This window comes from Gracilinanus agilis, chromosome 4, assembly GCF_016433145.1.
Source record: "Gracilinanus agilis isolate LMUSP501 chromosome 4, AgileGrace, whole genome shotgun sequence".
In the NCBI taxonomy this organism is placed as follows: domain Eukaryota; kingdom Metazoa; phylum Chordata; class Mammalia; order Didelphimorphia; family Didelphidae; genus Gracilinanus; species Gracilinanus agilis.
Genome location: NC_058133.1, coordinates 169,628,383 through 169,643,550, shown reverse-complemented (window position 1 = coordinate 169,643,550; position 15,168 = coordinate 169,628,383). Strand labels below are relative to the sequence as shown.

The window sequence follows — 15,168 nt, the reverse complement described above, 5'->3', positions numbered from 1 at the left end:
TTCATCTTTCTGCTAATAAGCAAACTCTTGTGCTTTCTCTCCTTGCCCCATTATATGGTCAAACCACTCCTTCTCATACCCTAACCAGCATCATTTGGTTCCTTGAGGTCTCTATCACTTCTAGTACTGTCTCCCTAGGGCATAGGAGTGGATGACAGCGGAGGCTGAGTGAACAGGGGAGGAAAGGAGAAAGGGAAGGAAGAAAGGAAGCAATTGCCTGAGTTGTGGCAATGAGTTCTGCCGAGACTAAGCCCTTTTTCTGGGCGTGAGCTATTAATAATCCCCGAACCCCAATCCCACAGAATAGTGCTCCTTCCTCCCCAAGATTTCTGGAGTGAAGGTTTGGGCAAGCATTGGCTCTCCTTCCATCTTTTCTCTTCCCTGGGAAGTGGGGGTGGGGGAAGGGAAAGCAGGGGGCTATGCGCAAGGAGCCTGGGTCCCTCTCCTTACATAAGCCAGCTAGCTCCCGCCTCTCGGCCCCCTGCTTGGCCCCAGCCCATTGTCCTAACAAGAATGGAAAGAACAGCTTTGGAGAGTGATACTATGAGTGTGTGAAGGAGGTGGGGGGGGGGGGTAGCCAGGCTGTGACGGGACTAATGGGATCAACTCCTGGCCTTCCACCTCAATCATCCCACTCAGCACCCGGGACAGCAGCTCTGACTAGAGGGGGAGGGGACCTAAGAGCCCCACCTTCCCAAGGACTCCCCCATACCAAATCCTTAGATACTCCCCAATTTCTTGAAAACAGTAGAGATGGGCTTGGGGAGCCCAGGAGTTTGCAGCTGTCACTTCTTTACTTCAATTTTGTCAAAACTTCAAGAGGGAGTTGGGGGCGGGTCTAGGAAGGATGGAGGGTGGGGTTCCTGAAGCTGAGCAAGAGGAGGCGGGTCTGAACCCCCAACTTTATCCCACTCCCATTGGCCCCTTCCCTCTTCCTCCCTCCTTCCCCCAATTGTCTCTGTCTGGGTCCCAGCTCTAGGAGGAGGGGACAGAGAATGGGGAGGGGGGGGGTGTGGAAGGCAAGAGACCAAAGGCAGAGACGGACACTGCCTGAGAGAGGACGGACGGAAGGCTAGGAGCCTCTAGCCCCAATTCCCAGACCTCGGCCCCCCTCCGAACCCCAGGCCCCAAGGAGCAAGACCAGAAGCTCCCCCTTATCCCCTGGTGTCTCCCCAAGTGTGGGCACACACCACCCAAGGTTCTCTAAGCTGAAGGCAGCAAAACCAGGGCTGGCAGGGGGAGGCAGTGGCTGCCTGGGGACTAGGAGGGGGGCCGAAGCAGGGCCAGGACCATGGGGCTGTGGCTGCTTGGACTGCTGCTACTGCAGGACTGGGGTAAGAGGGAGAATCTGGGGAGCAGATAGGCATAATGAAACCAGAAATGGGGAGCAAGGAGGGAACAGTCAGAAGGCATAGAAAGAGATGGGGCCCAGTGGGAATGGAGAAAATGAAGTTAATGATGGGAAATAAAGGAAAAACAAGGGAAGGAGAGGAGAGATATGGGAGGAAAGAAGGAGGGAGATGAGAAGGATGGTGAGAAAGATGGAGTAAAGGAAAAAGAGAAAACGAGATGAATGAGACCCGGGATGAAAAGGAAAGAAAGGCAAAGAAATGAGGGGGAAAGGGAAAAGATCAGGAAATAGAGAAAGCTGGGAAGAAAGATAAGGAATAACTAACTGTGTCTTATCTAATGTTCATACCTCGGCCAACAAGTGTGCTGAACACAGTCATTACTCAACAAATATTTGTTGATGGTCGAAAATGTATTATTGTTATTAATGGTAATCTCATTCTCATCACAGGAGTTTAGATGATAACAGTCCTAGGACAAGTCATTATCTGGCTATTATTCTTTCATACTTAATGTTCTTTGGATTACGGAGCAGGGAGATGAAATAATTGCTCTTTGTAATGATAATATGATAATTAAAAGTATTATTATCTCATACTCATCCTGTTCAGTGTAGTTCAGATAGAAATAGTCTGGGAACAAGGCTATCTTGCTATTATTTCTTATGTTTAATGTTTTATAGACTATTATTATTGTTATTGTTGTTATTGCTGGAAAGAGCTCTACAAGAGGAAAGGTGTGAGGGAAGAAGAGTAGAGCATTTGGGAATGGCAACAGAAGAAGGATGGAGAACACAGTAGAGGGAAGGTATAGGGGAAGAGGAAGTGGCAGATTGAGGGTAAAGGAAAAATCAGGGTAGGAAGAAAAGGGAAAATCTGAGAGGAGCAAAAGGCAGGTGGCATTATCCTGGGCTTTGGGGATCAAGGTAAAAGGCAGGAGAAGTTGGAGCAGGGGATGTACTTGGGGTGTTTTCGGGAGTGTAGGAAGGATAGGAGGAAAAGGGGACTCAGATTGAGGGCGTCAGGACTGGGAAGAGGAGAAATAATAGCCTCAAGAATGGCTGAAGGTTTGGGAAGAGCCAGGCCAGGTTAGCTGGAAGAATTCACCTTGCAGATCCCTGGTTTTTCCTGATGCCAGTCCCCAGGGATCAAACTGCACAGAGGGCGAGAGGTCTGTGGGGAAAGAGAAAGATCTGGGGGTCTGGGCCTGGGGGGAGGCGTCCAATTTCATGCTTAATTCCTAGCTACTTGCCTATTCTCCAAATGTCCCCTGCCTCTTCACCTGCATGTAATTCTTTGTGTCTGGTGAGTTGTGAATCCAAGTGGAGGTCAGGGACATCTCGGTGCCTCTGTTTCTATCTTTGTGGACAGATGTGGGAGAATCGCTTGGGGAGGGCAGAGGGCACATTTTATCTAAATTCTGTTATCTCCTCTAGTGCCTAGCACAGTGCTCCGTATACAGTAGGTGCTTATCAAGTGTTTGCTGAATTAAATGGATGTACCTGGCTCATGTGTGCACATATGTACGACTGTAGGGACTGTAGGAACTGAGTGTGATAAGTGAGCTTGTCTTTTGTGGGGCAGCTCAGTGGATGGAGAGCCAGGGCTAGAGATGGTTGGTCCTGGGCTCAAATCTGGCCTCAGACACTTCCCAGCTGGGTGACCCTGGGCAAGTCACTTAACCTCCATTGCCTAGTCTTTACAGCTCTTCTGCCTTGGAACTAAGATTCTAAGATAGAAGGTGGGTTAAAAAAAATAGAATTTGAACTTTAGGATTCATGGATGCTCCTTGTGTGAATCTGTATATTTGTGTTCCTCTTCACAGTGGTGTTTCCCTGGCCGGGTGTGTGTGCCCTGGCCCTGCCTCGCTGCCTCCATAGGGGTGGGGTAGGGGGACGAGGAGGGGAGGCCGGGAGTCCTGGGAAGCTGACCTTGTGGGCAGACAGGCAGATGGGCAGGCGGGGGAGGGAGGGGAGCAGCCCCATTGTCCCTGGGGGGAGCACAATGCCCACAGCTCGGCCCCTGACCCTGCCATTGTGCCCGCCCCTCCCCCTCCCCGTTGCCAGGGCCCGGCTGAAAGAGGCCATCAATCAAGGCCCGCCGAGCCCCAGCCGCAGCTCCCAGTCCTCTGTCCCTAGTCTCAGCCGCAAGGCTCTGTCCCAGACAGCCCTAACCCCAAGGCCAGACTCAGCCTGGGCCCCTCCACTCCCCTGTCTTAAATCCAAACCACACAGGCCTGGGTCCCCACTCTGGCCTCCTCACTGGCCTCCCTCCAGCCCCTGCTCTCAGGTTCAACGTCTGCCAGCCCTCCAGACCTTCTCCATGCCAGTTCCTCCAGTCCTCTCTTTCCCCAGTTAGGAATCTCCAAGCGTGGCTCCTCTGCTTCAAAGTCCTTCCTCTCCCCCTCTGCTCCCTCTAAGACCTACTGCAGCCTCCTGTCCCTTTTTGGCCTCCATTCCTTTCATGTTCTAGGGCGAGGCTCTAGGAGAGGAAGAATGAAGGCCAAGGCCACTCTCTCCGGATTTAGACGCCTTGGCTTCGTCCAGGAGAGGGGGACGCCTGGGAGGTGGGGGGCGCTGGAGGGGACAGAGGGCTCTGTCAGAATGATCCCTGCCATACCCACTGGGGCTGCCCCTTCCCTACAGGTGAGGCTGGAGGCTCGGAGCTGGCCTTTGTACAGGAGCCTGGGGACGTGGTGGCCCTGAGGGAGCACCCACTGCTGCTCAGGTGCCAGGTGGAAGGAGAGCCACCCATCACCATCTCCTGGCAGCGGGACGGGATGCCCCTGGGAAACAACAGCGGTGCCACCCTGATGCCGGATGGCTCTCTGCACCTTGGAGGTTTCCCCCACCGCCGTTCCCTCCAGGGTTCCGTCCTCCCTCCTGCCAGCGTCCACGAGTACCACTGCGTGGCCCAAAACCGCTATGGACGGCTGGTGAGCCGGAGAGCCCGGGTGCAGCTGGCAAGTGAGTGGCCCAGCGAGTCTAGGCTAGGCAGGAGGCGCCCCCCCCCCCTTCCGGCGCAGATCAAAGCGGCTCTTGGCACGCATTCTAGACCCAGAGGGAGAAATAGGAGGGGTCGGGGGTGGGGGTGGGGGGTGGGTGAGACGCTTTCTGAAGGGAGAGCCTCAGGCCCAAACCATGCCACAGAGCCAGGCTGCTGGCTTGGAGGAAAGGCCTTCGGGAGGCTGCCTTCAGGCCTCTGAACCTTACTCGTCCTAGGTCTATCCCGCTTCCACCAACACCCCGAGTCCATGGTGGTAGAACAAGGAGGGGTGGCCCGTTTCCAGTGCCTGATCCGAGGGGTACCCGAGCCTACCATCTCCTGGGAGCACAACCGCACTGCCTTGAGTGCCGCCCACCACAGGTGAGGCCCGCGGAGGGGAGGGGGCCGGAGCCGGGGGACAGCCGGGATCTGGCAGGTACCAACCACACCCCTCCTTCCCCTCCGGCAGATTCACCTTACTCCCTGCGGGCATCCTGCAGATCACTAACGTCGGGCAGTCCGACGTAGGGACGTACAGATGTGTGGCGCGCAACGTAGCGAATGCTCGATACAGCCAGGAGGCCCACCTTGCACTGAGCGGTAAGGCTTCGAGACCCGCCAAGATGAAAACAGAGGTGGGGCCGCCCCTTACCCCCACCCAGCCGAGGGAGGGACGGGGCAGGGACGGAGCTCTGTGCCCGAGATGCGGGCTGTGTGATCTAGAAGGAACCTCATGCAGGTTCCTCACCTTACAGATGTGACTGACTGTGGGAGAACGCGTGGCGCTCGTGACTCTGTCTCTGGGTGTGTGTATGTGGGGGTTTGTGCCGAGCTTTGCTCTGACCTGGAAGTCGGAGGGCCAGGCCTTGTGGATGAGGATGTGGGAAGCCTGTAAAAAGGAGCAGGTCACCGAGGGAAGGGACCGCGGTGAAGTCGAGGTGTCTGCAGCAGAGCCCTGACCCTGTAGAGGCGAGAGTCCTGCCCACTTCGAATGTCCCCTGGTGCGGAGGCTCCCTCCACTCTCCCACAATTCCATACCAGGAAAACCGATGGAATCTCTATTAAAGGGCAGAATCACTGAATAAGTACCCACATTCTAGTGGAGAAAAGGCAACCTGAATTCTATAAGGGGAAATCATGCCTAACTAATCTATTAGAATTCTTTAAGGAGCTCAATATGCATGTGAATAAAGGAAAGCCAGTGGATATAATCTAGTTAGACATTCAAAAATCCCTAGACAAGATTCTACTCCAAAGGGTATTTTGAAAATTAAGTCACTATGGGGTTTTTTGTTGTTGTTGTTGTTGTTGTTTTGCAGGGTGGGAAGGACAAGTATTTTGTCATGGATGGGAAGCTGAGACACAAAAAAAGGATAGAATAAATGGACCCTTCTCTGTATAGAAAAGAGTTAGAGCGACAGTTCCTTAGGGATGATGGTAGGACTCTCTAGGACTCTTTTCAACAAAACATTTATAAATTACGAAGTGGAGAGAATGCACAGTGAAATCTATAGATTTGTAGATGATGCCACATTCCTGGCGGGGAAAACTTGTAGAGAGATCTGGAGAGCCTCTAAGTGGGTAGGAGAGTTTTCATCATGTGGGCAAGTACAAGGTGAAATATTTAGAGGGAAACAGCCCAAACTAAAGAGGCTGAGTGGACTCTGAGGCATCAGTGAAGACCCGGGAAGCAGATCTAAGAATCACAGACCGTTCCCTGGATATGTCTGAACAGTGTTCTACCGCCAACAAGAGCCAACAAAATGCTCGGTGGCTTTGGGAAGGTTCAGTGTCTTGAGGGCTGGTGATTTCCCTGGTGTAGTTTATCCTTAGAAAGTTTCCAGGCACAGAGAGATGTAAAGGATTCCCTACACAGCCAGGAAGTGTCAAGGCCTTGACTAACTGAACCTACCATTTAACCAAAGGAAAGGACTGGAAATAAAGCAGGGACCATCATTCAACCCTAACACAGAACCAAGGGGCAGCCATACCTGTGATAGCCAAGTGCTGGCTCAGGGCTGTGAAACTCACAGAGAAAGTTTAGAGAAAATTACTGAGGGAATGTGGAGAAATGAGTGGAAGAGAGTTTCTGAACTCAGATTAAAAAGATGAGGGCCTTTCCAGAGGATATGATTGAGACCAGAAAGTGGTAAATGAGATAGAATGAATGAAGGTGGACTGACTCCCTCACCCCTAATTCAGAATTCCATCCAGAGCCCCCCCATCCAGAATAGCATGAAGGAGCAAATTGGGGGCAGCTGGGTGGCTCAGTGGATTGAGAGCCAAGCCCAGAGACGGGGGTTGGGAGAGTGGACCTGGGTTCAAATATGACCTCAGACACTTCCTAGCTGTGTGGCCCTGGGCAAGTCACTTAACCCCCATTGCCTAGCCCTTACCACTCTTTTACCTTAGAACCAATACACAGTATTGCTTCTAAGAAGGTACGGGTTTAAAACAATTTTTTTTAAAAAGGAGCAAATTTAAGGCAAGTATGAGGATTACCTTACAGGTAGTAATAGTTTATGTTAGCATATCCCACCAAGAAGGAATAAGAATTGAAGATATAAATGTGGTTTAAAATAAGTATGTACATTCATTTTATTTATATATATTATTGTGTTTATTCATAAACACTGATGCATGCCATGAAGGGCTTTGAATGTTTAAGGATCTGTCTGTCCCAACTTGTGAAAGTGAAATAAGGTGGAACAAGTCCCCTCCACCTCCGTAACCCCTAGGGCAGAATGCAAGGCTGGGGCTCCTTCCTGTGCCAGGCTGGAATCACCCTTATGGCTCAGCATCCCATTGTACCTACATTCTCCTCTTCTTCCTTCTTTCCATCAGCCATCCTTGGGCCTGGCTCAGGGATCACTCAAAGTTTCCATCACCTCCTTTTGGCCCCTTGCCTTCTCTCCACATCTCCTTGCTTTGAGCTGGCCAAGACGCAACCCAGTTTGGATATTGGGCAAGAGCTAAAAATATTCCTAACATATAAATATGCAATATATTATAATATATAAAAATGATTCTTGGATATTGGGGAAGGGCTAAAAAATACTGGGGGTTGGAGAGCAGGGCAGGAAGTAAAGATGCCCTGAGATGGGGGCCCTGGGGAAAAGGGATGAGGCAAAAGATGTTCTGCTCCCTCACTGCCTCCCTTACTCTCCTGGCAGTGTCTCCCCCTCGGCTGCTTCAGGAACCCGAGATTCTCTCGGGGCCTCAGAACCTGACTCTCACCGTTCACCAGACGGCTGTGCTGGAGTGCATTGCTACGGGCCACCCGCGCCCCCTGGTCTCCTGGAGTCGCCTGGGTAACAGTGGGGAGCTGATGGTCAGAGGATGGGGGGCAGGCAGGGGCGCAGTCACCCCTCCAGGATCCCTCTCTCCCACTTCCCCTTTTACATTCTCCAAATCTCTCCCCTCCCCCGCCCCTCTTCACATTTCCCAGACCTTCTCCTTCTCCTTCTCTTTCCATTTGCCTCCAGACCTTTGCCCCATAGGGAAAATTTTGTACGCTGTCATGGTGACCTTGTGCCCCATATCCCCTTTCTTCCAGACGGCCGCTCCATTGGGGTGGAAGGAATCCAGGTCTTGGGGACTGGGAACCTGATGATCTCAGATGTGTCTGTCCAGCATTCTGGAGTGTATGTCTGTGCGGCAAACCGGCCGGGCACCAGGGTCCGGAGAACCGCCCAGGGGGTTCTTCTGGTGCAGGGTGAGCAAGGCCAACCAAGTGGGGGGGGAAGGCACATGAAGAAGGGGGACAAGAGGGCTCTATGTAGCGGGCAGAGAAAACATGGCTCAGTAAAGGGTGGTGGGACAGAGTGAAGTCAGGAAACCTGCGTTCCTGTCGGGGCTCCGACACTTGCTTTGACTTTAGAAGAGCCACCATCTACTGCAGCTTCTCTTTCCCCATCTTTAAAACGAGGCTACTGCTCAACTGGGATGGCGCCAGGAAAGTGCTTTATAAACCTTGGAGTGGCCCAGAAACGGACACTTCTGGTGCTCTCCTGCAGCTGTGACCTCGAATAGGAGTGAATGGGATGCCCGAGCCTCTGGGTCTGGCAACCTCGAGTTGGTTGGCTCATTGGCTCCCTCGCCCGCCTGCCCTTGGTGGGAGGAGAGAGGCAGAGGCGGGAGGGGGAGGCCCTGCAGAGCCCTTGGCAGCCCTGACCTCTCAGAGCGCCGGCCAGCAGTCTGCGAAAGTGATGGATGGGCACCCGGGGCAATGAGATGCAGCCCCGACCCCTGAATGCAGCAGCTGGAGCTCCAGCCCATTCCCACAGGCTGGGTGGGGCAGGACATGGGGCTGGAGGGACAGCTGGGCCACCGGCCTCCTCCCCTCTCAGATGGGAACACAGCCCCAGAGCCCGGGGAGGCCTCGAGCAGGACTTCGGAGTCCCACCCCAGGGCTGCCTGGGGAGAAGGAAAAGAGGCAGGAAGGGCCAGGAGGGCATTCGCCTCTCCTAGCTGCCCTTTTTTTCAGCCCCTCCAGAGTTTATCCAGTGGCCACAGTCTGTGTCGAAGCCCCCCGGCAGCAGTGCCATCTTCACGTGTGTGGCCCAGGGGGTGCCTGAACCCCGGCTGATCTGGCTGAAGAATGGAAAAGTCCTGAGCCCCGGAGAGAACGTCAGGCTCACCCACAACAACAGGTTAATAATGTGACCTCCCACACTACACCCACCCACACAACCATTGCTGATGGCCCCACACAACACACACACAACTACCACTAACTGCTCCCAATACATACACATCCATACAAGCATGAACATACTAATACTCACCACATCCCCACAGCCACAGGTAACCTAACTGCCCAGACACGTACAAATTAACCAATCACAGAAAAAACTCCTCCTCCTCCTCCTCTCATCCCCAGTAGAAGGAGATATATCGGAGGGGCTGCCATTTCTCCGGGAAAAGGGCCTTTTTAAAGAGGAGACCAGGCAGAGGGACCGGGTGGCAGAGGGAAGGGGTGCCTGAATGGAGGCACTGTGTCACCACTATCTCGGTATCTCTCCTCTAGCACACTGATGTTGGCTGGCGTCACAACAGAGGATGAAGCCATCTACCAGTGTGTAGCAGAGAACAGCGCAGGCTCCAACCAGGCCAGTGCCCGCCTGGCTGTGATGGGAGCCCCAGAGCCACCCCCAGCTCCCCAAGGCCTGCAGGCCTTTGCCCTCTCCACCTCCACTGTCCGAGTCTCCTGGGAACCTCCTCCTCCTGGCAACGACCCCAGTATCATCGGCTATGTGCTACATCTCCAGCCTGAGGGAGGTGGGCAGGGGCGGCAGGGCACGGGTGGGACAGGAAACTAGCTCAGTGGAAACAGCAGAAAGATTGGGAATCAGAAGACCCGGGTTCTAGCCTGCTTATGTTCTGTTTAGAAGTACGACTTTATTATGCAATCCATAGCCTTGGACTGAATCTAGAGGGTCAGAGCTTCCCGGAATCAGAAAGTGATATGGTCCTGGTGTTCTCTGGCTTGATCAAACTTGATCTGGAATCTTGAGGTCAGTTCCAAGGGCCACCATTTAGGAAGGACACTGATAAAGTGGAGGCTGTCCAGATGGGGCTAACAAGGATGGTGAAGTTCATGCAGTATGAGGATTGGTTGAAGGAACTAGAGGTGTTTAGTCTGGAGAAGAGACGCTTCATGGGGACATGATAGACACACTTAGGATTGATCTAAGGAAGAGCTTCTTAAGTATTAGAGCCTCCCAAAAATAAAATAGGGGAGAGCTAGGCAGCACAGTGGATAAAAGGCCAGGCCTGGAGTTGGGAGGTCCTGGGTTCAAATCTAGTCTCAGATATTTCCTAGCTATGTGACTTCACCTTGCTTAGAATTGACACTAAGGCAGAAGGTAAGTGTTAAAAAAAAGTGTTAAAAAAAAATTTAAATGGGCTAGAGGTAATAAGTTCCCCTTACCTGGAGGCATTCAAGCAAAGGCTATATATCATCGGTCTGGGATATTAGTGAGGGGATTCTAGTTTAAATGCAATTTGGACTAGACAGAGTTTTCAACTCTGAAATTAAATGATTCTCCTTTATGGGGCTGTTTCCCCACTTATAAAATGAGGTTGTGCTAGATGATCTCTAAGGTCTTATCCATGTGAGAAATTCTGTGTCATTTGTATATTCAATCAATCAAAAAAAATCATCAAAACACAGTGCCTAGGTATCAGGTGCTAGACTAATTACTGGGGATACAAAGGCAAAAAGGGAACCGTCTCTGACCATAAGGAGTTTATAATTTAGCCAGAAGAAACAACATGTGCATATGTAGGTGTATATAAAATGGATCCTTTGGGGATGGGGGGAGACACTAGCATCTGTGGGGATCAGGAAGGGCTTCTTGGAATTGAGGCTTGAAAGAAGATAAGGATTCCCAGAGGCACCAGTGAGGACGTTGAATTCCAGGCAAAAGGCAGGGTGACCTTGTGACAGAAGGCAAGTTTGTTTATGAAACACGTAGGAAAGGGAGTCATATAGATTGGGTCAGTCTGAGAAGGACAGACAGACAGACAGACAGACAGACAGAAGGATTTTACTTTATCCCAAGGGCTTAATGAGTAGGGGAGCAGTGTGGTGAGGGCTGCCCTGTAGGCACTTGGGCAGCAGTGTGAAGAGAAGGAAGAGCTTTGAGGGAAAAGGAGACCAATCAGGAGATGGAGCAGAATTGCAGAGGGGAGGTGATGAGAGGCCCGACCCAGACCAGTGGCTGCCTGAGAGGAGGCAAGGCAATTCGGATCAACACAACAAATATTGTAGAAGGTGAAACGACAGGCTTGGGAAATGGATTCCGTAGGGAGAGCGAGGATGAAGTTAAGGATGACACGAAGGAGATGAGCCTGAGAGACTGAAGGATGAATGGATGGTTGGGCCCTCCATGGAAAGAAGGGAAATTTGGACAGGGAGTGGGTTTGGGGGAGCAAACACTTGATAAGCACCTACTGTGTACGGAGCACTGTGCTAGGCACTAGAGGAGATAACAGAATTTAGATAAAATGTGCCCTCTGCCCTCCCCAAGGGATTCTCCCACATCTGTCCACAAAGATAGAAACAGAGGCACCGAGATGTCCCTGACCTCCACTTGGATTCACCTTCTACAATATTTGTTGTGTTGATCCCCCCATCCCCAATGTTTCCCTCTGTGTACCACTGTGTATCACTGACTTGTCACTGAACAGATCTAATTAGATCTGGCTTGCAACTGAATTCCTCTTGTATAGACTCATCTCTCTTACTCATTATGCAGCTTAGCTTTCTGAATGAAATTCAACAAACACTGATTTAGATGCACGTTTCATTATAGACGCAAGTAGAAGAAAGAGAAACTGCTGCCTTCAGGGAGCATTAAGGATACAAAAAAGGAGAGATCTAAACAAAATTTGCTAGGGAAACTTGAGGAAAAGAAATCATTTTCAGCTAGGATGGGGAATGGGAAACAGGAAGGAGATGGCATTTGACCTGAGCCTGGAAGGAAGAAAATTCAAACAGAGATAAAGAGGGAGTGAATTCTTGTACTAGGGAACAGTCTGTGCAAATTCATGAGATAGGAGAGAGTGCTGGACACTCTGTGGATGGTCTGGTGCAGTATCTTCATTTGCGGTGGCCTTGAAGTCAGATGACTTGACTTGAATCCTGGCTCCACTATTGAACAATTTACTGCCTCTCAGTTTCCTCATTTCTAAAATGAAGAGCCAGGAGAAGCTCATCTCTAAAGTCTCCTCAAGCTCTAAATTTATGATTGTATCATTGAGGAACAAAAAATAATCCCATCTGTCTGGATGTAAAAGGCCTGAAAGGTTTGATGAAATATAGGTGGAAATGTAGGTTGGAGCCATATTGGAAAGAGCTTGAAGTGCCCGATTTAGGGGAATGTGGTTTTTAATCTTTTGGGCAAACTAAGAAACCACTGGAGGTTTTTAAGCGGAGAGTAAGCCATTAGGAAAAGAACTGTGGCAATTCTGAAGGATGGATTGGAGGAAAACTGACTTTATATGAAGAATACTCTAAGGTATATAAGGCACTTTTCTCTTGACAGTCTTAGGAAGTCTGTGCTCCAAATATCATTAGCTCTGTTTTATAGATGAGGAAGAAGACCCGGTCATTAGTCAATTAGGGTTTCCTGACTCTCCAGACAACACTGCTCATTAAGCCTCAAAGGAGAAAGATTGGAATCAGGATATTCAGGCCAGAGGTGACAAATGTTTCAACTAGAGCAAGTAAAAATGAAGATGAAATAAAAGTATTTATCAAGTGCTTCCTATGTGTCAGACATACAGACATACAGGGGATACGAATACCAAGAGCGAGTCAGAGCTAACATTCTCACGGGGGAAGAGAACTCACAAAGGGAAACTAGGAGGAGGTACTGCCATGGTGTAGGGTTTGGAATTGGCCAAGAAGTAACATGGAGGTCTGCTTCTGGACAAAAGTCGGTAAAAGCTCATTTCTCAAGAGCACAGGGCTCAAGGGGAAGGATGTAGGATCGGGTGGAAAGGTAAGGAGAGGCTTAGGGGTTTTTTGAGGGTTAGGGGACAGGGGAGAAGAAAAGAGTTCTGGGACATGGTAAATCTGAGGTAGCAATAGGATATTCAAATGATGTTCAGGAGGCAAAAGCCCCCTATATGGGTCTGGAGTTTAGAACTGGACTGAATATTTAGTCTTGGGTGCTAACTTCATGATGAACCGAAGCCATGGGAGTGGATGAGATTGCCAAAGCTTTGAAAAAGTGTATAGAGAAGGCAAAAGAGCCGAGGACAGTCTTGAGAGCTATCTGCACTCAAATAGAGGAGGAAAAAGTAGTGGTGGGCAAATAAAGGGGAAGCATGGAAGGACAGACACAGGTGCCAAGTAAATCCTTCTCTATCCCTCTCAGAACCACCTGGCAGAGAAGTGCAGGAGGCAGTGAGCAAAGGAACCTATGAACATATTTTCACCAACCTGGACCCAGCTACCACCTATTCCATTCGTCTTCGGGCATATTCTGCTGAGGGTGCTAGCCACGACTCCCCTCCTGTCCACATCACCACCATGGGCAATGGTGGGTAAACTCAGCCCATCCTTCTCCCCAACTGTCTCCCCAGGCCTAGATCTTCCTCCTCCTCCTCTCTGCCCAGTTTGATGAGATCTATCAGTCCCAGTTCAGTGAGCTTGTCTCCCGCAGCTCCTGCAGCCCTTGGCTTCTCCACTAAAGTACTTAATGCCACCTCGGTGCAGGCCTCCTGGGAGTTGCCTCCCCAGCCCGGGCTCATCCAAGGCTTCAAGCTCTTCCACAGAAAGCTGCCAGCTGCCCACTTTGAGGGACCCCTCCTCCTAGCCAGCAGTGCCAGCTCCTTCCTCTACACTGACCTAGGTGAGGCTCAACCCCCCGGGCACCAAAGCCCTGGCTGTGCTCCATACCAAGAGTGTGCCATCTTTGCCCTGCCGAAAACCCAAATTTCCCTCCAAGTTTCCCCAGCTGACCTACTGACCTCTCCTCTTATTGCTAGAACATTTCTTCTCCTCCAGAGCCTGCTGCCTTGTACGAGATTAAGCTTCAGGCCTTCAATGGCAATGGGGATGGAAACAGCACAGCCCGGTTTGTCTCGCTGCGGGATGCCTGGACGGAGGACACAGGTGAGTGGAGCCTGAGCCCACCTGGGGCTGAGGCATTGCTATAGGGAGGGAAGCGCTTTTGTTCCCCTCTGGAGGCTACCAAGGCCGACAGAGCTTCTCTTATCTACTCATATTCCTTGGGAATTGCCAAGAAAATCCTTGCAACATTGCCATTGGTGAGGTCAGTAACGGGGAGGGGGAGTGGAAAGGTCTACCCCACCACATCAGGCACTCTAATGGGGATGGATACCCTGTGTCCACAGATCCCAAGGTTGGATGTCCCTGCAGCCAGGATGGGGAAAACCCCCTGCCTGGGGTGGTCGTGGGCATCCATGTGGGCCTTGCTGCCCTCATCGTCTGTCTCCTCTGCCTCCTCCTGGGGTGGCGCCATAGGTAAGGACTGGGGTGGGGCTGCAGGGGAGATTCTTCGTGTAGAGCCAAATCAGTATATAGGACATAAAGCTATTAAGATGTGGAGTGGTTTGCTGGAAAGAACGATGGACCTGAAGTCATCAGACCTGGGTTCCAAGTCTGGCTTCAACAAGGATTGATGGGGTAACCCATGGGCAATTCACAACCTCTGGGTGTCTTCATAGGTAAGATAGTATTTGTACTACCTCTTTAGCAGGTTTTGTTGAAAGGAGAAAAATACTTTGTATAACTTAAAACACTATGTTCCAGCGGGCTGTGTGTGTTTGTCGGGTGTGTTCTGGCTTGGAAGTGGGAAAACACCAGAAGAGATGAGCCGAGCCACTTTTTGTTCCTGTAGAGTCAGAGGAAATGTGAAACAAAGGGTGGTGAGGAACCAGTGGGGATGGAGCTATAGTTAATCCTCTCTCCATCTGGTTTTGAGTTTCCTCTGTAGGAAAGGGTCCGGGGAACACTGGACAGTGCCTCCAAGCTCTGCTGACAGGGCCTCATTAGGCCAGCTGGAGAGTGGAGGAAAGCCTGGAGAGAGGATCGAGCTCATTTCCCAGGTAATTTGGTAGGAGGTGGTTGGTAGTCCAGGGAGAGTAACAGGCTGGAATGGAATAAGCATTTACTAAGTTTCTACTATGTGCCAGGAACTGTGCTCAATGCTTTACAAATATCTCATTTGATCTTTACGTTAACTTTGCTGGAACAGGTCATCTAGAGTGGAAACCTTGTGGCTTTGCTTCCTTCCCTCCAGGTCACTGTAGAGCAACAGTCTGCAGCCTAGGGGCCCTTCCTCCCTGCCCATGCTGA

At 51.0% G+C, this 15,168-nt stretch overlaps 1 protein-coding gene across 1 annotated transcript; it reads left to right on the top strand.

Moving 5' to 3' along the window:
* Positions 1–1,291: 1,291 nt before the first annotated feature.
* LOC123247756 (immunoglobulin superfamily DCC subclass member 3-like) lies at positions 1,292–15,142 on the top strand. The gene is made up of 14 exons (XM_044676756.1): positions 1,292–1,334; positions 3,995–4,315; positions 4,571–4,715; positions 4,804–4,934; positions 7,508–7,645; positions 7,891–8,049; positions 8,821–8,986; positions 9,364–9,614; positions 13,223–13,387; positions 13,511–13,699; positions 13,855–13,962; positions 14,205–14,334; positions 14,795–14,918; positions 15,113–15,142. Exons 1-14 carry the CDS (start codon positions 1,292–1,294, stop codon positions 15,140–15,142), a joined length of 2,100 nt encoding a protein of 699 aa, XP_044532691.1.
* The last annotated feature ends 26 nt before the right edge of the window (positions 15,143–15,168 follow it).